Below are 24,408 nucleotides of genomic sequence, written 5' to 3'. Positions count from 1 at the left end.
ATCTAGACGTGAAGATCTAGACGTAGATCTAGACACTAAACTTAAGAACTCGATGTATGTGGACAACTGCGTCGCCAGTGTCGATTTTCCTCAAGAACTGGACTATTTTCGAAATGAATCTTGTAAACTACTCGCATCAGCCAAATTTGATCTTAGAGGATGGTGTAACAACAGCTATTCCACTAGCATTGCTGAAAAAGACGAATTTCCATTTGGAACTTTGAATATAAAAGAAGTACTTGTGCTAGGATTGCTATGGAATACAGAAGAAGATACTTTAACTTGTGATTTAAGAAAATTGGAATTGAAGGATGAACCTGTAACGAAAAGAAGTATTCTCTCATTAGCTCACAAGGTTTTTGATCCAATTGGATTTACTGCACCATTAACCTTGATTCCGAAGACAATTTTACAAGAATGCTGGGAAATCAAAGTTTCATGGGACTGTAAGTTGCCTGATAATATTGTTAAAGAGTTTCATAAGTGGAAAAATCAATTTTTTGAACTGCAAAACGTGAAGATACCCCGATGATTGAGTGAGTTCACACTCCATTCAGGAAGTTTATCCTTGCATGTTTTCTGCGATACTTGCTAAAAATCCTATGCCACCTGTGTTTTCTTTAGAGTTAAAGTTGAGAGCGATGTAACCTGCCAGTTAGTTCAGGCTCGATCCCGAGTAGCTCCGTTAAAGAACATAACTATCCCTCGTCTAGAGCTTTTGGCATGTTGCATAAGAGCAAGATTAGCAGAATCCGTCAAAAAAGATCTGAAACTCGAAGATGTAGAAACTCACTACTGGACCGACTCCATGGATACCTTATATTGGATTAGAACTGACGTATCATGGGGTACATTTGTGGAAAATAGAGTCAGAGAAATCTGAAGATTATCTTGCCCGAATTCATGGAAATTTGTTCCTGGAAATAAAAACATCGCTGACTTACCATCACGTGGTTGCTCAGCAAAAATTCTTCTGCAGTCTGAATGGTGGAATGGTCCTGATTTTCTAAAAGAACCTGAAGAAAAGTGGCCGAAAAGCAAAATATTGCCAAATATCGATACAATCAATGCAGAAAAAGGAAAGACTATAGTTACTGCTACTAACGTAAAGGAGAGTAAAAAATTTTACAACAAGTACTCATCTTATTTGAAATTGTTGAGAATAACCGGATGGATTTTTCGATTCGCTGAAAATTCAAAGAAAAGAGAAAATGACAGAACAATTGAGGAACTCAACAATAAAGAATTGAAAAATGCTGAGAAAATAATTCTGAAATGTGTCCAAAAGGATGCTTTTGCCAACGATGGAAATAAGAGACTGAATTCTTTGAAAACAATTATTGATGATGAAGGACTGATCAGAATTAAAACTAAGGTATTTATGAGAGAAGATGATTTTAATTTCCGTCTTCCAATAGTTCTTCCCTCAGATTATACTGTGGTTAAAAATCTGATTTATTGGAAACATAAGCAATTAGGACATTGTGGAATTCAATTACTGGTGTCTACATTACGTGAAGAATTTTGGATCTTGAAAAGTCGAAAAACTATAAGAAATGCCATAAAATCTTGTGTCATCTGCAAACGTTTTTATTCTAAACCTCCCAATGTACCAGATGGTCCTTTGCCAGCAGATAGAGTGAAAGATGCACCCATCTTTGAAATTGTAGGTGCTGACCTGACTGATCCCCTCATTCTGAAAGATGGTCAAAAAACTTGGATCTTGATGGTGACTTGTGCCATATTTAGGGCTGTTCACTTAGAACTCTTATCATCCCTCTCTACTGAAAACTTAATTTTGGGGCTTCAAAGATTTATCTCACGAAGGGGAAGACCGTCAGGTGGGTGTTGCAGATTTCGATATTTTAGATCAAGAAAAATTTAAAAAACGACTTGCATACAGAAATGAAATCTGTCAAAATATTCGAAAGAGATTCAGAACGGAATATCTTGGTCAACTTCGAGAAACTTCTTCAAAGACCAAAACTTCAGAAGCTCTGCAAGTTGGGGACATTGTGATAATTTGGAATGACAATGTAAGCAGAATTCAGTGGCCTCTCGGGAGCATTTTAAAGATTTTGTCAAGTAAAGATGGACATGCCCAAACTGCTATGTTGCAAACCAAATCGGGAATCATAATCCGTCCTTTGAAAAAACTTCGTCCTCTTGAAGTCAACAAAACAACTGAAGAAAAATTGACGGAACAACTATAGAAGCAAGCTCCATCTCAGTGTGCACCTCTGCAAACTCGTGCTGGAAGACAAGTGCGTGTTCCTGATCGATTTGAACCCTGATGCTGTGACTTTTCCTTTTTTTTAGTTCAGTTAGTCACTCTACTGAACTCAAGGAGTGTGTTGAGAATGCCTCGATCCCCCCTAGCGGACAAATACCGAAACATTTCAATTACGAACTTTTTCTCTACCAGCGTGGTCTAGCTTTGAATTTGTCTAGCTTTGAATTTGTCGTGAACAACGTACAACTCTTTTCAACTGTAAATAGCTTCTTCTTTTTTATCATGATTAATTATTAAATTAAATTCTTAAACGTCTTGTGCGAAGCATTTTTCAGCCTAAGTGTAATTAGTTACCTACAGCCCAAGACCTTGGAAGAGAATACTAGGTGAAGGCAGAACACGAAGCCGAAACAAGGTACGATTCTTTGTTGATATATATTGAATCATTAGAAGTCTTTGTTTAGGATTCGTTATAGTCACCTATAAAATTTGGTGGGGAAAAAAAGTGTATTTAAAATTTTATTTCTGTAGAACTGTAAAACTGATCTCGCTAAAATTTTATATTTTGCTGTGTAAAATTGCTTAAAAATGATGTGAAAAATTGTATATCGTACAATTCAAAATTATTTCGACTTTAAAACAAAATTAAAAAAAAATTATAAATATTAACTAAAATTTATTTTTCGCGTGGAATTATATCTTTGGATAAACGATATTAGGATTACTAATATTTTAAGTTAACGAAAATTCTTTTTGCAATACAATTTTAATAGTTTACAGTAATTCAAATTACGAAATTTGACACAAAAACGCACTTTCTCTGAATAAATACGCATTTTTTTTGTCGGATTTGTATAATGTAAGTGGTTGTCGCAATCAAGGAAATTTGGTCCCAATAGATTGTTCAAAAGAGGGGTCAAAAGTTTGAACCCCGAGAAGTTAATTTTACTTTTTTCATATTTCACCTTATCTTCAAGAACTTTTAAAATAGGACTTTTGAAGATTCATTTTTGCAGGAACTATTCGACTGATTTCGCAAAAAAATGTAAATTTCGCCCTTTAAAATTGCCTTATTTAAAACGGTGTAAAAGATTGTAAACCTTTCAATTTAAGTTTTTCGGCTATTATTAAATAAAATAATAAATATAAACAATTATATTTTGCATGGAATTATCTTTCGATAAACAAATTTTATAATTGTGTGCCAAATATGTTCAATTTACCTAATATGTTTTCGAGATATGGTGAAATACGCAAAAAATAAAATCAGCATTAAGGGGTCCGAACTTTGGATCGCTCTTCTGACCAGACTATGGGGCTACCCCCTATACTTTAAGGGTCAGAAATCCAAATCTATTTAAAAAATGTTTCTTCAAGGAAAGTGCGTGTTTTTGTTTGATTTCTTAACTTAAAATATTGTCTGCGCTAACTAATTACCATATTTGAGTTCACTGCCTCAAACCATTAAGATTGAGTCCTAGAACGTGAAGATCCAATCATTAGGATCAAAAGTTATACAGGGTGGTCCTATTTTTTTTGGCACACTGTACATCGTATGCACTTACGCGCATATTTTCCACATATATTTCATAACTGCAATCGTATATTGCATGCTTATACGTACATGCATATAATAGTGTGCATATTTAGATACATTTATTGGCATATTTTTTGTAATATATACAGTGCATGTAAATATGTGAACAATTTATTCAATATAAATCCATATATACCCGCGATATACATACATATACTTGCACTACATGATAAGCGCTCCAGTGGATCAGCTTGCTAAGAAATTGCGCACATCGCTGGTGGAGAGTCAGGGTTGTGAGTTCGATCCTTGAAGCTGACTAAACAACCGGTGAGTATACGCATTTAGGCTCACTTTGCATCTTTCTTAAGTGACTGAAAGCTCTCTCGCTGGTTATGGTATGGAATTTTGAAGAGAGGACTACTATCTCAGGCATTGTCCTCGTCATTTGACAGGGGTCAAATTTACGTGGCATTTCTGTTATGGCAGTTGAAAGATAAGAACTCTTGAGAAACGGGGCTAAGTTTATGGCCATGATTTGTGTGTGTGTTACATAATAGCAATGTGTATGTATACAACGTACTTCACCGTGTACAAATGTATATGCAACTTAACTACGTATGTATATAAAATAACTATTTGCGTTTCTACATACCACGTGTTTTTGTATTTATATATTTACATACAACGTTAGTACGTGTGCATGTGCGCATTTACATGCATACTTGCATCTGTATGTACCTACGTACAGACACAGGTGTGTATTTTTGTACATAAAAGGTAAGTATGTATTTATGTGCGTACATTCAATAAACAGGTTAATTATAATTAAAGTTCTGATTTCAAAAACTGATAATTTTGAAACTACTCGTCAGAATAACCTGATATTTTAGCAGAAAAATCGCGAGGCAATGGAATTTTGTTTAGCAAAGGAAGACAACAGTCCCAATATCTGCCAATAGATTGTGCTGTCAGGGTTCACATTGTCAAGGTACCATAAAAATACAAAGTACCAGCTCTTTGACTGTGCTTCATCATGGCTCTGACTATGCTCCTTGTTGACCTGGAAGCCAGTGAATCTTTTGCACTGCAATTGCTTGCCCGGACGGAAGTTGACAACAAATTGCCATGGAACATTCTGCGGTCTGACGAAGTCCACTTCCATTTGCAAGGTTAATTCTGGAATTCAAGGTTAATTCTTTCAAATACGCAAAATTCAAGGATATGGGATACAGAGAATCCGTTCCAGCTACTGCCATCACCTCTTCACTCAGAAAAGGTCACTGCATGGTGCGAAATAACTGCAGCGTTTATCGTCGGTCTGTTTTTCTTCGAAGATATCACACCTGGGGGAATTATTGTCCGTCCGGCACTTCAGTAGCGTCAGCACTACCACACAATATACATGCAAGATGGCGCTACTTTGCGCATTGCTACTTCTGTGAAGCAGCTATTGAGAACTCATTTCGGAGATGATAGGATTAAAAGTGTCCATTTTCCAACAGCGTGGCCGCCAAGTTCTCCCGACTTAAACCCGTGGGATTTATGGCTTTGAGGGTATCTGAAGAATGTTGCTTAAAATGATTGGATTGAAAATCTAGCAGATTTTAGGGCAAGTATCACACACCACATGCATTGCATCAGTACAGATACCCTCAGATCTGTAGTGGAGAGTGCTGCTTTGCACTTCCAGTCAGTAGCCGAACAAGGAGGAGGGAGGGCACATCGAACAACTTATACCTTAATCCTAATTAATTTGTTTGTTCCAAGAAGCTCCCTTTTTGGTACATACCACTGTTGTCGCTGTAAACACGTATCCTTGTCTTTCCGCTAATATTTTTTAAGTAAGCCCCCGAACTCTATTACTTCTTTTTGGCTAACAACAATCCTGTGTGTAACGAATCGATTTTCGGTCTTTCACGTGACATTACCATCTATTGGCAGATTTTGGAAATTTTTTTTGCCTTCATCAAACAAAATTCTATTACCTCACCATTGCTCTGCTAAAATATCGGGTCATTCTGACAAGTAGTTTTAAAATTATTGATTTTAAGCAATCGTAACTTTAATTATAATCACCCTGCGAATGTGCACACGCAACAAATTTATTTTTCTTCTTCAGAGAAGAGATTCTGACAAGGAGGCCATTTATTTAAAAGTTGTTTCACTAATTTATTTATGTTGCATGCTTTGCATCATTTTTGAATGGTTTCTTTAAAGAATGTTGTTGTTAATTTACGTCGCACTGGAACTGCACAATGGGCTATTGGCGACGGTCTGGGAAACATCCGGGAGGATGATCCGAAGACATGCCATCACAATTTTGATCCTCCGCGGAGGGAATGGCACCCCCGCTTCGGTAGCCCGACGACCTGCGCGCGAAGTCGAGCACTTTACGGTAGCACAGTTTAACGAGGACCAATACCGCACACCTTCGGTCCCTACGCAGACTGATCCAAGTGGTCACCCATCCGCACACTGAACGCAACCAGTGATGCTTGACTTCGGTGATCTGCTGGGAACCGTGTCTTTCTTTAAAGAATGTTACGAGTTTCTAAGTCTAATTTAAAATGTAAGTTTTACCTAAGATAAAAATTGAAATTTCAGCAGTAAAAACTTAACCTTTAATAAAATCAAATCAAGTACATTTGTTACGTTAACACCGTGCTCAATCCAAGACTTCATTAGAATTTTAGATAGAAATAGGTATACATGTGAAATAGCAATATATATTGTATACATATGCAATAATTGAATTCAATTCGGTTGATTTCAGGTTACAGTTCAGGTTTAACGTAAAAGATTACAGGTTCGACTGTATCAGATCTTCGATACTCGAACCCAATATATCGATTGAACTTGGATACCACAGAAGCTCTTGTACTTAAACCTAGCTTATCAATTGGTTTTATCGAATTTATTATCCCCATCATACCTTTTGTTTCATGTATTAATGAAATAGCTTAATTAACCTTTTCATTACCTCAGTCCAAATAGGTCACATTCACTTCTTAGTTTATAAAAACACATTATAAGAAAATTTTTTTGTCTGGCCTTACTGAAACGTTCGTGAACGTTTAAGGGATTCCAATAGATGCAAAGCATGTAAGTTAATGGGGAAGATTTCCCCATAAATCCAATTGATTTTCGATAAATGATGCCAAATCCGCGTGTTCGAAAATGTAAGTAATTTTAAACATTGTTTAACTTAGTTATTCTGAAAAAAAATTTTTTTTCTCTTCTAAATTTGCTCTATGATCCGTATGAAGCTTTTAAGTTTAAATTTGCTTTGTATTTAAAAATAATGCAGTCACAATATGGCTACTTTATGAAATGTATGGCGAAATTTATGAAAGTGTTGCAGTCAAGCGAAATCTCATTGTATTATGAGTATTCAATTTTATATCTATTTAATAATATTTTTACCTGTATTTTGCTTCATGTTAAGGTATGTACATACATTTAGAAACTTTAACTTTTAGTGTTTTTTTCTCCATAATTTTGAAATTTTACCCCCGAAGAATTATTTTTTTTATATAATTAATGGGAGATTCTATTCAATAATTATTTATTTTGCATATTTTGCATAGTTAAAATAGTTTTTTAGCTGCGATTTAATGTTACTTAAGAGCTCGCATTCCTTTAAAATTCAGCTTTTTCTCTAAATAATTATTAAATCTATTCATTTTAGTTTTTAAATTGGCCATAATATAACAATATGCATGTTTTCCTACTTTAGATTTAACGGTTGAAATATTTATATATTTTGCTTAGTTAAAACCAGTACCTAAAGTGTACTAAAAATTATTAGCCCCATATCTGTATAATTCATATTATGTTTATCACATAATGATTTGTGGTAGTTAAATAGAAATTTAGAACTACAAAATACTTTTTTGTAATATTGTTTTTTTACTTCAGTAGTTTTTACTCTGCATCATTTAACTAATAGTTATTACACTTATAATGTTGTTTATTTTCATGTGTTAACCAAATGCCTAATTGGATTATGGTATATCTCTTTTGTATCATTTACCAATTTTTATTATAACTATAATATTCTTTGTTGTTATATAATAACAAAATATATTTGGAATTAGTGAATTCATGAAGTGATTTTTAAAAAAAAAATATTTTCCTTATTGTATTTCCTACATCGTAATATCATACTTATAAAATGCAAGTTAAATTGGCAGTAATATTTTAATCATTTTGACGAAATAAGATATATATAAATATATATATATATATGCTGTCATCAAAATTTCTCTCCCTAATGGAATTTCCTATAGACAGAGAGGAAAACACACACACTCTGAGAGCAAGATGTTATTTTTTTAATTAATCAAATTGTCAAAAAAAAATAACTATTGTATTTTAAACCGCATTTTTACTTATGCATTAAGCACAATTTTTTTTAACAAAGTAATTAACTACGGAAAAAAATTTATTAAAAAAACGAGAGAGAAAGAGAAAGTTGTAAAATATATAGCAGATAATAGTATAAAAAATGGCATTATATAGTCATGGAAGTGATGCTACCCATGCAATAGGAATAAGTTAACATTGTCAACGAAAATCTCATGATAAGGTGAATATTAGCTGAGCTTACAAAACATTGCATGAAGAAACGTTATAATTATCTAGATACAGATTGATTTTCACCTTATGACAAGTTTTATGCGCGGATATTTTTCACGGTTAAAATATCTCACACGACCTCGATTTGAGGTTGTATTATAGAAGGTTTTAGATAAGTGTAATGTGCGTAGATTGTCACTAACCTCGTTTTAAGGTCAGAAAGTTTACAGGCAAACCGTGAAAGTGCCTTTTTAGGTCTACATAAAAAAGCTTTTATCGAGTGAAGATAAACCTTATTTTGCTATTTGTGTATGTATTTGCATAAAATTTTCTTCGTTTTTTTTTTTTAATTATAAATAGCTTTGGGCGATTTTAAAACTATACCACAAGTCATTTCGTTCGAAACAAGATAAATGAATATTTAATCTATTCTACAACTTAAAATTTCACCAACAAAATTTGTCAACAAACTTACAATTTCACATTTAGAGTGAATTTGGATAAAAAAAATAATAAAGCAAATATTCATGTTCGAAAATGTTAGAATATTCTTTTTTAAAAATATTTCTTTTTATTAACTGGTATTCAATACGGGAAGAGAATAAAATAAAATGTTCATGTTAAAGTGTTTTTTTTTTACCATTGCCAGTAAAAATATCAGCTACTTTTTAAGTTATTTCTAATTTAGAGATTTTATCCATAGCGACGTTCTCATAAAATATTTTAGTGAATGCAATCCATTTAAATTATAAAAACAAAACTATCACAAGTTTATTTGCATGAAAAGTTAAAATTGAAGATGCAAAAAAAAAATTCAACAGTAATTAATTATTTTATTATAATATATTGTAATTTTTAACAACAATTAATAATTTTGATAGGTAATTAAAGAATTAGAAGTCGGAAATCAGTATGCTAGGTTTTGGTTTCTAACTCAGTCTAAGATTTGTTATTTAGTACATAGATGGCAGCACAATGACATATAAAAACTTTTTATTTAGATGAGCATGGCAAAATATTTTGTAATGAATTTGGAATTATTGTTGAAAGAGTGGGAGAATCTTGTCTGTAGAAATTATAAATATTTATTATTTGCATCTCAAATGCCTGGCATTTCCTTGATTTCGTAATTTACTTAACTTTCAAATAAAATAAGTTTCATTCGTTTTCTGAACGTTACTATCAAAATTCCTCGCCATTTTATCTTTAAATATCCCTGATTCACTACTAGAAACATTTATCGTTGAAAAGACTTATTTATTAAATTTCAAAATTTTATAATTAATTGAAATTTCAAAAACTTTTCTACACAAAAAGTAATAAAAATAATTCAGCTGCAATTAAAAAAATATTTATGTGCAGAATATTTGTAAAAATTAAGTTTTTCAATTAGATTTAAGAGGCGAAAAAAATTATTTTTGTCTCTCCTAAAACACATATCATATATGTTATTTTTACCAAACATTCCCTCAATTCTATAATTTATTTAAGTTTGAATACTTGTAAACTATTTATTTTCTTTTTATTTTCATGCTGTTATGGGATTAATAACACTTCAACCAAATTAAATAAAGAAACCCATGAAACTGAAGATGTAACACATTAAAAAATTGGAAATAGCAGTCGACACGTTTTAAGCGATCAAAAGCAGACTCCTATTTTAAAGACTTGCCAGACCTGAATGAAACGAAACAAAAGTAATTTGAAATATAAAACGATAATGTTGCCAACGATAAATGAAAAATAACAGTGAGAAAAAAAACTTAGAAAAAAACCACAGTAGCCGAGACAGAGTAAAAAGATTTGGAAAAAAACAAAAACAGAACAGAATGGCTAAGAGGGGCAAATCAGGGTAAATTGCTCTACCACACGGTATGGAGACGTGAGGGAACTAATGTCTCATTCAAGTCTGGCATATCTTGAAAATGGACGACTGTTTTTGAGAGCTTGGAACACGTTGACTCTTATTTCCAGTTTACACATTTTTGAAGCGACAAACGTTTTTAATCAAGCAACACTTCTATCAATTAATATTCCCATACATTTCACTTGCTTTATCTAAACATCCGAAATCCACTTCTAGTAATTTATTCAAAACCTTAAAATTTTATGGAACTCATTATATAAAATAAGCAATAAAAGAAATTTATGCCCGATTGATTTATCAATAGCTTTCCCCGTGAAATGTAAAAATGAGGCATTCGTAAGATCTCAATTGATTATCATCATTCAGAAATACATTCATTAAGTGAAAGGCCATTTCTGTCCTGTTTGTAGCGATAAGTCACGTTTCGCAACTTTGAACGACAATTTTCAAAAGCTTATTTCAAATGAAGCGAAAAATAAATGCGCGCATCTCGAATTTTTAGAAAGCCAACATACATAATTTTAATGGACATCTCCTTATTATCTTTATTATTTATTTACATCATGAGGATTTTCTTTTTAAATTGCGGATCTCTCAGCTAAGTGAGAATTTTTTTCTGTTTTTTCAAAATGTAAGAATGTTTTGAAAATGTCATTTAAACAGTGTCTTTGAGGAGTTTAGACTTTCTAATGTATGATGTTTCTAACATTTTAAAAGCTACTTTTTAATTGGCTTTTGAATCCATTTCTTTGATTTGAAATCGCTAGTTATATAGTAGGGAATACTGATTAGTTCATAAATAATGCTATGCCTTCAAAAACGTTTTTTTTATGGGTATGCTTGCATAGGTTTTGAGAAATTGTTAACACATTAATTCCAAATACATTCAATCAAATATTATATTTAATAATAATAATATATAAAAAAAAATAATAAATGCGCATTCTTATTTGTTATTAATTACCAATTTCTATTTGTTATTAATAACAATTTCCTAATTCTTATTAATAACTTAATTCTTATTAGCATTATTAATCAAATTATTCTTATTAGCATTTATTTTTTAGAATTAACTGCAGAGATATTACTAAAATTCAGAATGAAAACGAAGTCAAGATGCCAAAATATTTAAATTCAGTCTCTTGATTAAACTAGTTAAAGCACATGCACTAGTTAAAGCACAGTTTATGTCATTTAACACTTAATCCCAAAGTATTATGCGGGGAAAAATAACTCTGGTAAAAGCACCATGTGTTGTAATGTTACTTTTGGTAGGAAAAACCATAATTCTGGTTCATAAAACCAAAATATAGGGTATTTTAATCATACACTTGGTAATTTTTCCGTACATATGGAAACAGTTAACCAGAAATTCGGGTTTTAAAAGTTATAGTGGCTATCACACAGTTAGTAAAAAATAAAAAATTGAAAAAGTAAATGTAATTGTATAAAGATTTTTCCCCGTGATCCAAGGTATCATGATAAAATTACCAATTTTTACATCATTTACTTATTTTATCACATGTCTTAAAACCATATTTTATTGTTAATTTTACCTAAATCAATATCAAAGAACTTCGGTAAAATAAAGCGAGCTTTTAGTGCTTTTAATAGACCCAGATACACAAAAAAATTTGCCTGATTCTGGTAGATATAGGTTCTAGATATAATTGAAATACTAAAATGTATAACACCATCAAAAGTTTTTCTTTAAAAATTTGCTATTTGTTTGATATAAGATGAAATATATTTCAAACCAAAGAGAAAACATATAGGGGAGAGTCGGGTAGCCCCGCCCACTTAAGGAGTATTGCTTATAATTCTGTATAATATTGAGTAATCATCAATATTTTTGTATGTTTCGATTGTTTTATCATCTAATTAAATAATGCGAAAAGAATGAACCAAAAAAGAATAGTTTAACTTAAAAAAATAGAAATTTTAAAAAAACATGTTTTTCAGCTCTTCTCAAAATGTGTCGGGTAGCCCCGCCCAGTTACAAAAATTATGTTTTTTTACTGTTTTTTCAGGTGCAAATGAAAATGGCCAATGTATTGACAATTGATAAACCTCATTTATCATTTTTATAACAAAATTATTTTATTTGTTACATATTTATATACTTTTAGTGAATTCTATCATTTAATAACAATCATTTAATAACAACAATATTTGTTGTTAAAAATGCATATAACATTCAAATTTGAAGCAATAAAATAATAATCTTTGCAACCGTACATCTATCGATGAAATAAAATTGGGTGGTGATACCCGCCCAATATAACTGTTTCCACATATAAACCGCCACATATAAACTTCTTTCTTTGTGCACGGTAAACTTAAGAGTACATACTTTAATGCTGTATGTATAGAAAAAATTATTTTTTTAGTATTAAAATGAAGTTTAATCAAAACATTCAACCAATGTTTCCCAATTTCATGACTACTGTATTCAACATATTTTCAAAACTATTGTTTACCATGTTACCAGCTGATAAATACTTGAAACTTTGAAAATAATATTTTTTTAATATAACAATTAATGTCAGATGGCTCATTGAATTGAAAAAATATTCTATACATATGAAATTGACAGAGGGCGGGGGTACCCGACACTCCCCTACCACCCCACGATCGGCGTTGCGAAGAAAGAAAAATTGTATAGTCTAATTACTGTTATTTGAAAGTGCTCAATATTCGCAGTAACTACATTCAAAGTCAACTTCGAGCTATTTATGTATGATTCTAGAAATCTCCAATATTGCTTTAGAGAAATACATAGGTACTCGGACCATACAGAACAGGGGAGTGTTTGCATTGCTATTTTTGTTGCTCATCCTGGCCTTATCATCTCTTATAAATATTAAAGCAGTTTCATTTTGCAGCTTTTTAATCTAACATTAAGTTTTACGTGTATTTAAGAGTTTAAATTAATGTATGTTTAATTGAATTTATTGTTCAATGTAAATACTTAATTTTCAGCATAAGCGCTAGTATAATCTTATATATTTTAAAAATATCAAGATTTAGCCATTGTCTCTACTATCAGAAATAAAACTCACTCACTTGACGAATTGGCAATCCTTAAGCTGTATTTCGGTAATTTTGAGAATCATTTCGTCGCGAAATCGCATGATTTGTGACGAAACGCAAACCCTCAAATGTGAGACGAACATGTTTTCTCAACTAATAACCTCATCTCAGGGAATTGTGGGAGATTGTTAACTAGAATGTGAACTAGAAGATCAGAACTAGAATGACCAACTAGGCTGACCGGCATGTATGGTTTGGGGGGGGGGTTGAGAGTTGGCCTTATGCCAGGGATATCCAGGGTTCAAATCCCTCTTCTATATGTTCTATCTGTCCTTCTATAGTGGTTGGGGTAGCGGTTATCCAGCTGCATCATAATGTCCTCGAAGAAGTAATCAACAACAAATGATCACATCCGTTAAACATCATGAAGTGTCAAAAAAATTAGATTGACAAAGCATTTCTTTACTTTTGACGAAATTCGTTTCCTTAAAGTAACGATAGTTATTTCGTCACTTTGACGAAATGTTCACTCGAAGCATAGAGTAGGAAATGGCTTCGTTAAGAAAAAGAATAAAGTTTCCTGAAATTTGAGTATCCATTTTGTACAAATTAACATTAATTTGTACAAAAAATGTTAAATGTTAAAAAATGTAAAGTTATTTGCGTATCCTAAAAGTATTTTCAAGCTCAAAAATCAATGATTTACGTATTTTATGGTGAAATGTATGTTGGGACTCTCAAGCTTACCATTTATATAACATAAAAGTATTGAAGCTGGAATAATACTTTGAATAATACTTTGTCATTTAAAACGTTCAAAATGGATTGGTCATTGAAGTCCGAAAGAAGATCACTAGCGGACAGTAATCTAAATCCTACCTTCTAAATCTTTTAAAGATATTGCAAACGTTAAAAATATCCTTTTCGTTAAACGAGATAAATGTGCTATTAAAGGACATTGTTTGAAAAGTCGAATAACTATTAAAACAATAGTTATAGAGAATCGTGACAAGCGATAAAATGTTGTTTTAAAGACTTATAAAAACAACAAATGTTTTAAACTAGGGATCGAAGAATTAAGCGTCTTTTTGTTTTAATGTAAAAATATCTTTTGTTTCAACGCTTTTTAACAACTAAAAGTTAAATAATTATTATAGTGCATCAAAATATGAATAAATGCGTGTTTTGTAATCCAAGTCTGAAATAGTAGGCACATTTTTTTTTCGCAGATTACTTTTAAAAAAAGCTTGTTTAAAAATATATGTCATACAAGCAATTTTTCTATAAATTAATCAAATAGTACGCTATATATGGGTTGAAATTATTGTGCTTATTATTAATTCCATAATTTTAAGACTGAAGACATTACATAACTTAATATAAAATAAACTTTAAAACAACATAATGAAATTTATAAAGTGCGATCTTATGCTACATTTTATCCTTCAACTAACATAAAATAAAATATGCTAAATATGCTTAAACGAAGAAAAAAAAGCTTTATGTGCTTAACCTTTTTTAGTTTTTTTTTATATAAAGATTAGAAAAGAAAAATGTACTCACTTCTTAACAAAAACACAATAGGAAGTAATAATTCAAATTATGTCTTAACTTGCTAACGTTATCTAACTTCGAAAGATTACTAAGCTTTTATAGTTGATTTTGTGAACAAAATTGAAGAAAAGCTTTGTTTGAAATGTGTTTTAGCATTTGGAAACATAAATAATTGCAGAAACTACATTAAAAAATAGTTGCAAGGTAAAGAAATTTTATATTTTCCTCTCCCTAAAAAAAGCATCACACGAACTATCATGTTTTCAATGGAAACCGTTTTCTTATTTTCAAGAACTTTTAGCTAATAAAAGTTTTCACAATAAATAATTTTAGCTCCGAAATCTAGACCGCAAAAACGGAATTTCTTTATTTATTATTCATACAGGCTCTATTATTAGTAGTATTGTTTTTGTTTGTTTTTAAGGTTTAATATTGTTAGTTATAATTAGTTACCACGGTTATTACTACTTTTATATTATTACTATTACTACTACCCGGTGATTTCCTTATCCTTCAATAAATTATTTTAAACGTATAATTTGTCATCTTTTGTGGATTTTTTTCAAAAGCAATCATTGCATTCATTTCTCTAAACATAATTAAAAATGCCGTTGTAAAAGCATATTGAAATAAAATATTGCAAATGCCATATGCAATACGTATATTATCGATTTCTTAGAACATTCATATTATTATTTTATATCGATACATCCTATTATAAAAAATAAAATTTAAGCGGAGAAGAGAAATCATCCCCAAAAAACTAATTAATTTGATGTTCTCATAAATGTTCTATAAAATCTTTAAGTTTTTGATGCTATTTCTTAGATTAAACCTGCTATATTTTCATTCATTGAGAAAACTGTAATATATAGCTGCTTCGAGGTAGAAATTAATCGATGACTTAACTGTTATACATCAGGTTGTCCTATTATTTTAGAAGAAGTTTACACAAAGCAATTTTTCTTCATTTAGGAAAATAATGCCTTTTATGTAAACAGCCGTTGAAGTTGTCTGCGAGGCTTAGTCAATAGGTCTGGTTTTGTCTTGTCAAAGTAAACTAATTTGAAATGAAAAATATAGATTTTTAACGTAATTTGTAATATAAAATATGATTTATTACGCTCAAGACTCACTTTAACACTTTGAAATTTTTTTCACTTTTTTTTCAAATCAAAGTTAAATATAAATCAGAAAATAATTATTTCTTTAGGCTTAAAATCTCAAATTTAATAAATAATTTTAAAAAAAAAATTTCATTTTTTTTGTTGAAAATTTGTAATAAATATTTTATATTTCAAAAAGAACTTCCAATATTATGCAAGCAAATCTTAAATTTTATTGGAAAGAAGTTTCCTAATTTAAAATCAAATTTTGTTCGGCAAATAAATAAGAATACGCATGTTGTTTCCTATGAAAGAAGTGCAAAACGTTATTTTCTGTAAACACGAAAATATATTTTTAATCTTTTTGTTTTTTTTCTTGAGAATTTATTGCTAAGTATGTTTGAACGACCTCAGTTGTTTTTAAAATAACAAATTTGAAATCTGTTCACACAACAGTAAGTATGTACTAAACAAACTATGTTAACTTAAATTCACTGAAATAAAAAAATCCTTAAGACATAGAATGAAATCTCACTTTCTTTATCAGTAAGTGATAGCGTCATTTTATTTTTTATTATATAATTTAACTAAAATATATCTGGAATTACTCAAATATACTAATCACGAAGCGTATTATTTATTTATTTTAACTGGTTCATTTAATTACAGCGGCCATTAAAACTGAGTGTCTTCTTTGTGCTTGCTCCTTAAATACACATTGTAAAAAATTTCGGTATGAAATTGTAAGACTGTAAAAAATTTGGTTTAAATTATGATAAAATGCACCTTAAAATACCGATTTTACCTTAAAATTTTTCTGAACAAATCATTTGATATACTGCAATTTTCACAGTAATACTTATTGTAAAATCGCTGAATCACTGTAGTTAAATAATTATTACTGTAAAATACATGGTGTGAAATTTTACGATAAAAGGGGATTAAGCTTAATTTTACGGACCTTACATCTAGAGTACCTGTACTTTTTGCGGTAAAACATTTTACAGTGTAGTTAAATAATTGTTGCTAACAGAGGGGCTATGAAATACAGCTCGATGTATACAGCTACCGTGTATATATGCGGGCTTCATAAAAATATACTTATAAAAATACACTTATTAAGCAAATTTACAAAAATATAATGCTTCACGAAAGCTGTTTTAATGATTTATTTTTTTAATAGCCAATTACAAAAAAAAAATTACTGTTCTTTGATATTATGGCTCAATTTGGAAATACTATGACATTTTAACGTTAAGTGTTGCTTTTTTTACAACTAAAATATCATTACAAAATTTATATTAAAGTAACAAGACAATATGGTTAAGGATTTTTCACTTTTTGTAACAAGAGTAGCATTAAACGTGACTTTCAAAATCATATTTTATGAACAAAATATGAGTAAATTCTAAATAACGTGTGATAGAACCCATGTTTGCCTAACCATTAAGAATAAAAGATATTTGCTTTAACTATGACGTACAAACCTTCGATGTTGATATATTGGCGAACAAAATATTTTTGTAAGTTTAGTCAGTTAATATCGTTTACTTGAGCAATTAAAAATAATAACTTTAGAATTTTCTTGTGACTGTACATGTGCGAAATATAAAAATGCTTGCGACGTTTTCTTTTGAACTGTATTAGTAGCTTCTTCAGCTTTTCTCTCTCGAACCTGTGGAAAAATTTTTGTAACTCGGATATCGGAGATTTTGGTGAGTATACGTTGTTAATTAACGAGAGAATACATTCTAAGTTATTAGTTTATCTAGAATAATAATTAGAACACTCTTTTTGTTATTGTGTCTCTCTCGTGATTCCGGAACCATTTGTGATATCGTTCTGAAATAAAGACAGCGGGGGTAAATCATTTGTTTGAGACAATTTTAAAATAAAAGTGGTTTAAAACTAGCCACTGTTTTAAATTAAACAATAAATGATTCTGTTTTATGGAATATTTTGAAAATAATATTAATAAAGTTCTATATAATCTGCGTAAAGTGAAGATTATGATGGCGTAAACTTCCTAACGAAACATTTTCTTTTTTTATTAGAAAATTCATATCTTTTTTTATTCAGAAAATAGATTAAAGTAAAAAATATCAGGTTAGGATTTTAGTCAATGACATATTTATACAACTGAGTAAGTCTCCAGTATTTAATTGAAATTAATTAATTCCCAGCTAAGATGTTTATTTTTAGATTTAAAAAAAAAGGAAATTAGCATAGTTATTTGGAAATTTCGCACTCGCAGAAAATTAATTGATTTAAACTGTAGCACAGGTTTAATTGGAAATTTGTGACTTTAAAGTTACTAACCATCTTAAGTCTTTAACCTCACTATCATTTATTTTGAACTGAGGGATGTTTTTGAAAACATCTGTTTATATCTCACTAACTATACAGTTGAAATAAACCGGTGTATTTATTCGGGTATTAAATACGAAAATTACTTTCTTTCGTTTTTTAAACATTTATGCATTTTAGAGCTTCATTGATTTTAAGATGCTCACAAAATTCATTTTTAATATTTTTACTGAGAGCACTCGTAGCAGAAATTATACAGTCTGCTTTTTTTTCAAGGCAGTCCAGAACGCAAATTTCGGTACAAATTCTCTACAAAGGCACATTTTTCAAGCTTACCACTCGCTTCGCAAGAAACTGGTCAATTAATATGTTTTAATAACAGTTTGTTGAAGCGAATTGTGATTCCTCAGATAAAGAAATAAACCATTCTATTATCAGAGGAATCACAATCACAAAAATCTATGATACTGATTGTTGTCTCAGGTGAGAGAAACACCAATATCCCTAATTTCAATTTTGCGACTGGTAAGAGCAAGTAGGCAAATGTTCAAGAAACAGTAGATTCATTACATCTTTGGCTAATTTTTTTTCCTTACAATCCAGATTCCATTTAGACTTAATGCTTTTTGTGATCCGTGACATCCCAGTGAATTGGATTAGGATTTTTTGCTTATATCGAAGCATTTTGGCAGTTTTGAAGTTTCTAATGACTTGGAAGGAGAATATTAGACTGCTCTAATTCTTCTTACATGTTGCAACAAAGTAGCATAGTGAGACGCTTCCCAATTTTTTTATCAGACCAATTTTTGTTCTGAAGTATAGAGCACAAAATCAATTTAGCTTTTTTGTCATGTCTTCTACACGTTTCAAATTCAGAGAATTTTCTGCTACACAATTTAGTCACAAAGATTATTTCATATTTTTGCTTAAATTTGTCTGTCTAATCATTTGATACTTTCTATAATGCCAGCTTTTTCCAAAACTTTTTTTGGAATGACTATGTCTTTACAGGAATATATCTTGCTTTTAGAAGACAAAACTATATGCACATTACTGTATAAATTTCGCCTGCTTTAAAATTTCTGAACTTGACAGTTTTGGAATGCTAGTTTGAATTGGCAATCAATATTTGTTACTCTTTGTTTTACAATTTATTAACTTATCCTAAATTTTTCTAAATACCCTTTCACTTTCTGTTACATTAACAACATCGACATTTTTTCTTTGCTAGTCTTTGCATTTTTGAAAGATTAATATCCTAGTGCAAAACTCACTTATGAAAGCTTCCCACCCTTTGTAAAAGCTAATAATAAGGGATTTTTTTAAAACTTAATATGCAGTTGGAATATTCTTTCAAGTTCATAATTAACAGTGAGTGTTTCAATCATTTCTGAACAATTTCTTTTAAATTGAGTATCCAATTGAGTTTTGAGTTAAATTGCAGTATTCTCAAATGCATTATGAAAAATTATGATATAAAGATCAAATTAAGGTAAAAAAGTACCGACATTTAGGGTGACAGTACATTTTACCGTAAAATTCCTTTTTACCTGAAATTTTATGAAACAAAAATCAGATATATCGTAAATTTTACAGCATTACACGTATTCTCAACAGGAAACTCACTGAATCGATGTAATTAAATGAAAATAACATTAAAAATTGCTTTATAATATTTTACGGTAATTATGGAATTTAAGGCGAAATTGATTTTACGAATGCTGCACTCAGGAGGGTGCCAGTACTTTTTACCGTAATTTGATCTAAAATTTCTTACAGTGTAATACCATGTCAGTTTCTGGATTCCTTACTAACTTCTACCTTTATCTTAAGAAAAGAAACATTTAGCTTGAAATTTCTTATGATTGGTACGAGAGATGCTCTTCAATGTATTGATTTTCCCCCTAAAGCCACTGATCATCGAAAAAGAGAAATACGTATCTTAATTAATGAAACATTTTTCAACATCCATTGAGAACTTGCCCTAATTGAACCTGCAATGATTTGTTAAAAACAACTTTATTGAACCAAATGTTTAGGTAGACTTTCCAAGCAGGTAAAAATGTTGAAATTTTAAACCTAATATTCTTTTCTTTTTTAAAAAACTTACCTTGATTTAGGTAGAATTTTAACAATATTGTTTTGAAAAATAAAACATTAAAACTTGATAAATAACAATGAGCTACCAAATCTATCATTTTGCATCGAAAGCAACCTTTTTTGAGAAAAAAATCAAAAGTTGGAATATTTTTAAAAATTAATTGGAATTTAAGAAAACAAATTATGTCTGAGATTTCATAAGCTGCATTTCCCTAATTAAAATGAAATATTCATTGGAGATTTAAGTTAATTAGTCATAGTCAAACGTCAATTTTCTTGTTGTCTTATTTCATGTTCCATAGGTTAACATGGAAGATTGGACTTCTAAAATTTAATTCAAGAACACTCATAATCTATAAAATTGCACTTTAAGTTATATTTACACAAATATTATACATCAAATTTAATTTATTTTATTTTCTCAGATCTATCCACTATGAAGTTTTATTGTCTGGTCATCATTTTTGTGTGCATTTTAAACACAGCAAGATGTCAAATTCCTATGGGAATACCTATGGGAAGACCTATGGGAGGACCTATGGGAGCCTTGACTAGCTGTCAATTACAGCGATTGAAAACTGTAATGAAAAGTAAGAAGTTAAAATTAAGACGGGAAATATATACTGTCGTGCTATTGAAGAAATAACATAAATGCTTTTCAAAATCTCGGCAGCTACTTTGTTTTTTCAATTGCATGGCTGAATTCGAGTCCTATGAATAACAAAGTATTTTTAAAGTGCTTTCATAAAAAGCTTTAAGTGAAACCATTTCATGTGCTAATTTTTTTATGGGACAAGTATATTATAGAGACATCCAAATTTTCGCTTTTTGCAAAAAAAAGAGAGAAAAAAACATTTGAATTGTATTTCAAACATTTTAGATCTTATTTTTTCTATTATATTTTTTACGATAAGAATTTAAATGAAGATTACCAAAAAGCACTCTTAAGTGTTAGATATTATTTTGTACGCAACTTTGACGAAGGCTACAATTTATAATAAGTTTATTTTTTATTGGTAGAAGTCTTTATCTAGAGTGGAGTAGTTTTCCAACTGCGAAGAAAAATGTTTTATTGGCTTAAATAATTCCTGATGTATGGAAAAATACACAAATAGAATAATTAAATAAGGAACTTGAAAATTTAATAGTAAACTGAGTAAATAGAATATTGGGTCCATATTTCGACAATTACGGACATCTCTACTTGAATTTGGGGAGCTAAGATTTGAATCCATCTAAAAATGAATGTTAATTCAGTAAAATTACGTTTCGTGCGTATGATTTTGAATTTTAAATTATCTTCTACAGAAGCTAATTATCATAAACTTCAAACCATTAAGATTGCATCTGAGTTAAAATCCGACAATTACATAATTTTTTTCTGTTTTAATTATTTTCTTAATCGTTTCGAAATCGTTTTGCTGTCAAGCAAAAGACGGGAAATTTCCGTGGCTTCTCTCCATGCAACACAAATGTGGTTCATTTTTATCAACAAAATCTTTCATGATTGCTAGTATTATCAATGTATGACCCAGAATTTCCCTTGTCTTCTGGGTTGTATTCAAAGTAACGAGGCTAAGAAGTTGAGCATTGTCGTAAACCCAAAAATGGGTCAGTTGCTCAGCACCGATTATAAAATAAAAGAAAATACATTTCTAAAAAGCTTATTATCAGTTATCAGAATACTCCTTGTAATTTATAACGACAACGTGGTCAAAAACTTTTAAGAGTTAAAATTATTGAAAAATAATTAAAAATAAAATTTGGAAAATATTTCATTTTTATATCTATTGATAAATAATATTTCATATTAGCTGATATTCAACGTGAATTGCATAATGGAAAGATTAAATTATTTCTTTAAAAGATAGAACTGTAAATCTTAAAGAGTAATACTAGGATATATATAAAAAAAATTACAAATTGTAATACATTAAAATTCAAAATTATTATTTAATAGTATTCTGAACAAGAATCACATTGTTTAAATCTTTAAGAAATATTCCAGAGATGGTTTCATATTCATATTTCAATATTTTTTGAAATGCTAATTCTTTTCCTTTTTCACTTAATAATGATTTTTCTCATTAATTCTAGATTATCCAGGCATGATTATTCCTAAGTGTAACCCTGATGGGAGCTTCCAGAAGAAACAATGCCGAAACGATGCCCCAATTTGCTTCTGTGTTAACAGCTTAGGATTACGAATTCCCCATACTTTATCTCGCGGACCTGTTGAGTGTTAAATAAACTAAATATATTTAAAACATTTAAAATGGAACTGAATGGTACTTTCTAAATTAAATTCTAAATGTGAATTTACAGCTGTTTGTTAGAAAATTATACTTTAAAAAATTCCAGATCAAATTTTGGTATAAGAAACCAGTACTTTTGGTGCATCATCCGTAAAATCAATTTTACCGTAAAATTTTATACCATAAATTTTACAGTAATATTTATTTAATTACAGTGGCTTTACGGTAATTATTACTGCAAAAATTACGGCTTAACAAATTTTTCGCTCCGTAACATATAAAAAGTTCCACACCAGATGCTGGTATTTTTTTATTGCAATTTGATTCGGAATTTTTTACAGTGTACCAGATTATTTATTTGTTGCTATTTTCATTTTCATTAGTTTTCTAAAACTTTATAACACATCAAAAAATATATAACATAGTGTATCATTTTTGTAAATAATCATTAAATATTTAAAATCGAAATATTTTCAAAACATATTCATTTACGTGGGTATATTGATAACGAGTTATAGCAGAAAATCAAACATTATTGATAAATAATACAGAGATTTAAAAGATATGTATAGTTTTTTTATATTAAATAAAAATTTATTGCTTATGATTTGCTTTCTTTTTTAAACTTTTGTTTTACTACAGAGTTAGATTTGAAGAGAAAGTTCATCAACTTTGGGATTACTGAATGAAAATTATCATATATATAAACAAGAAACGCAATAAAATGTACAATAATTCCATATAATAATAAATAATTAATGATAGTAAATAATTTGTAATAATAATAAATAATAATAATTATAAGTAATTAATAATAACTTGTAGTAATAATAAATAATAACAAACAATTATAATAATAAATAATAATTTATAATAAATAATTAATAATATTTCCAATAAAAAGTTTGTCATTACCTAACTCCACGTTATAAACGGATAAAAAATTTCTCCTTATTTTATTTTTTTATCTTTTGTTTTCTAAACATTTCTAGCTGGAAGGTTGTTAAGTAATCAGTTATCTTTCTATTTTGTTTTTTATTAAGGTATCGCAATACCACGAAGTTTCACAAACACAGTTTTTAAAAACCCTAACCTAACCTTAGTAAAAATGATAACTTCCTATCGTAGAAAAAAAAATCGTTGCTAGGCAATATTTTGATCACATGTAAACTGGAAAACTGGAGCAGGATGACATTATAGATTTCAAAGTTTTTCTGATTACTAGCAGATTTTTGACTTCTTGCGCAAATCATTGAACTACTAAATCGCGGGAGCCATCCCCTATGTAAATGATCAAAACTGTGATGGCCTATCTTCGTATCAGCCTCAGGGATGTTTCCCAGGTGATTGTGCAGTTCTAGTGTGACGTAAATAAAGTATTACTACTACCATTACGGCAGGCAGATTTTTCAGCAGCAGATTAAAATGTATTGCTAGTCAAATTTTCGAACACAGTCTGGCAAAAGTGAATTATATAATACCAAAAAAATCATAAATTAATTACGTATCCATTGTTATCCATTATCCAATATGCATTGTTTTAAAAGTCGGCAAAAAACAGATATTATATTTTTTGTTTTTGACGCGCAATTAAATCTACACCACTTAAAATCTCCCTACAATTTTTGAAAGTTATGAATTAATCCATCTTACATTGTGGGTCAAATATTTTTTTTTATCCACACGCAAAACGTAGTTTTTATAAAACTTTTTTTTTCTTCATTTTATTATGTTCGTAAAATTCTTTGTATTATAACTAGTATAGTTTCCCTTTAATATAAGTTTCATTTTTTCAAGTTTTTCACCATTAAATAAGTTTAAATCAGATTAAGTATTAT

At 29.8% G+C, this 24,408-nt stretch overlaps 2 protein-coding genes across 4 annotated transcripts; both read left to right on the top strand.

Moving 5' to 3' along the window:
- Window positions 1–52: 52 nt before the first annotated feature.
- LOC122269710 (uncharacterized) lies at window positions 53–2,213 on the top strand. The gene is made up of 4 exons (XM_071183488.1): window positions 53–483; window positions 625–868; window positions 980–1,836; window positions 1,904–2,213. The coding sequence occupies exons 1-4, from the start codon at window positions 53–55 to the stop codon at window positions 2,211–2,213; spliced, it is 1,842 nt and encodes a 613-aa protein (XP_071039589.1).
- Window positions 2,214–6,863: 4,650 nt separating this feature from the next.
- Window positions 6,864–23,174, top strand: LOC107443884 (testican-2). 3 transcript variants are annotated; one of them, XM_016057894.4, is made up of 3 exons: window positions 6,864–6,949; window positions 20,741–20,905; window positions 22,413–23,174. In XM_016057894.4, exons 1-3 carry the CDS (start codon window positions 6,922–6,924, stop codon window positions 22,559–22,561), a joined length of 342 nt encoding a protein of 113 aa, XP_015913380.1. In that variant the 5' UTR covers window positions 6,864–6,921; the 3' UTR covers window positions 22,562–23,174. The 3 variants fall into 3 exon arrangements, 1 of the variants encoding a protein (XP_015913380.1); XR_001584044.4 differs by lacking the exon at window positions 6,864–6,949 and adding an exon at window positions 7,058–7,215; XR_001584043.4 differs by lacking the exon at window positions 6,864–6,949 and adding an exon at window positions 17,442–17,623.
- The last annotated feature ends 1,234 nt before the right edge of the window (window positions 23,175–24,408 follow it).

The sequence above is a fragment of the Parasteatoda tepidariorum genome, chromosome 7 (assembly GCF_043381705.1).
Source record: "Parasteatoda tepidariorum isolate YZ-2023 chromosome 7, CAS_Ptep_4.0, whole genome shotgun sequence".
NCBI classification, from domain to species: Eukaryota; Metazoa; Arthropoda; class Arachnida; order Araneae; family Theridiidae; genus Parasteatoda; species Parasteatoda tepidariorum.
The sequence above is the reverse complement of the archived record's forward strand: the minus strand, read 5'-3'. Positions and strand labels throughout refer to the sequence as shown.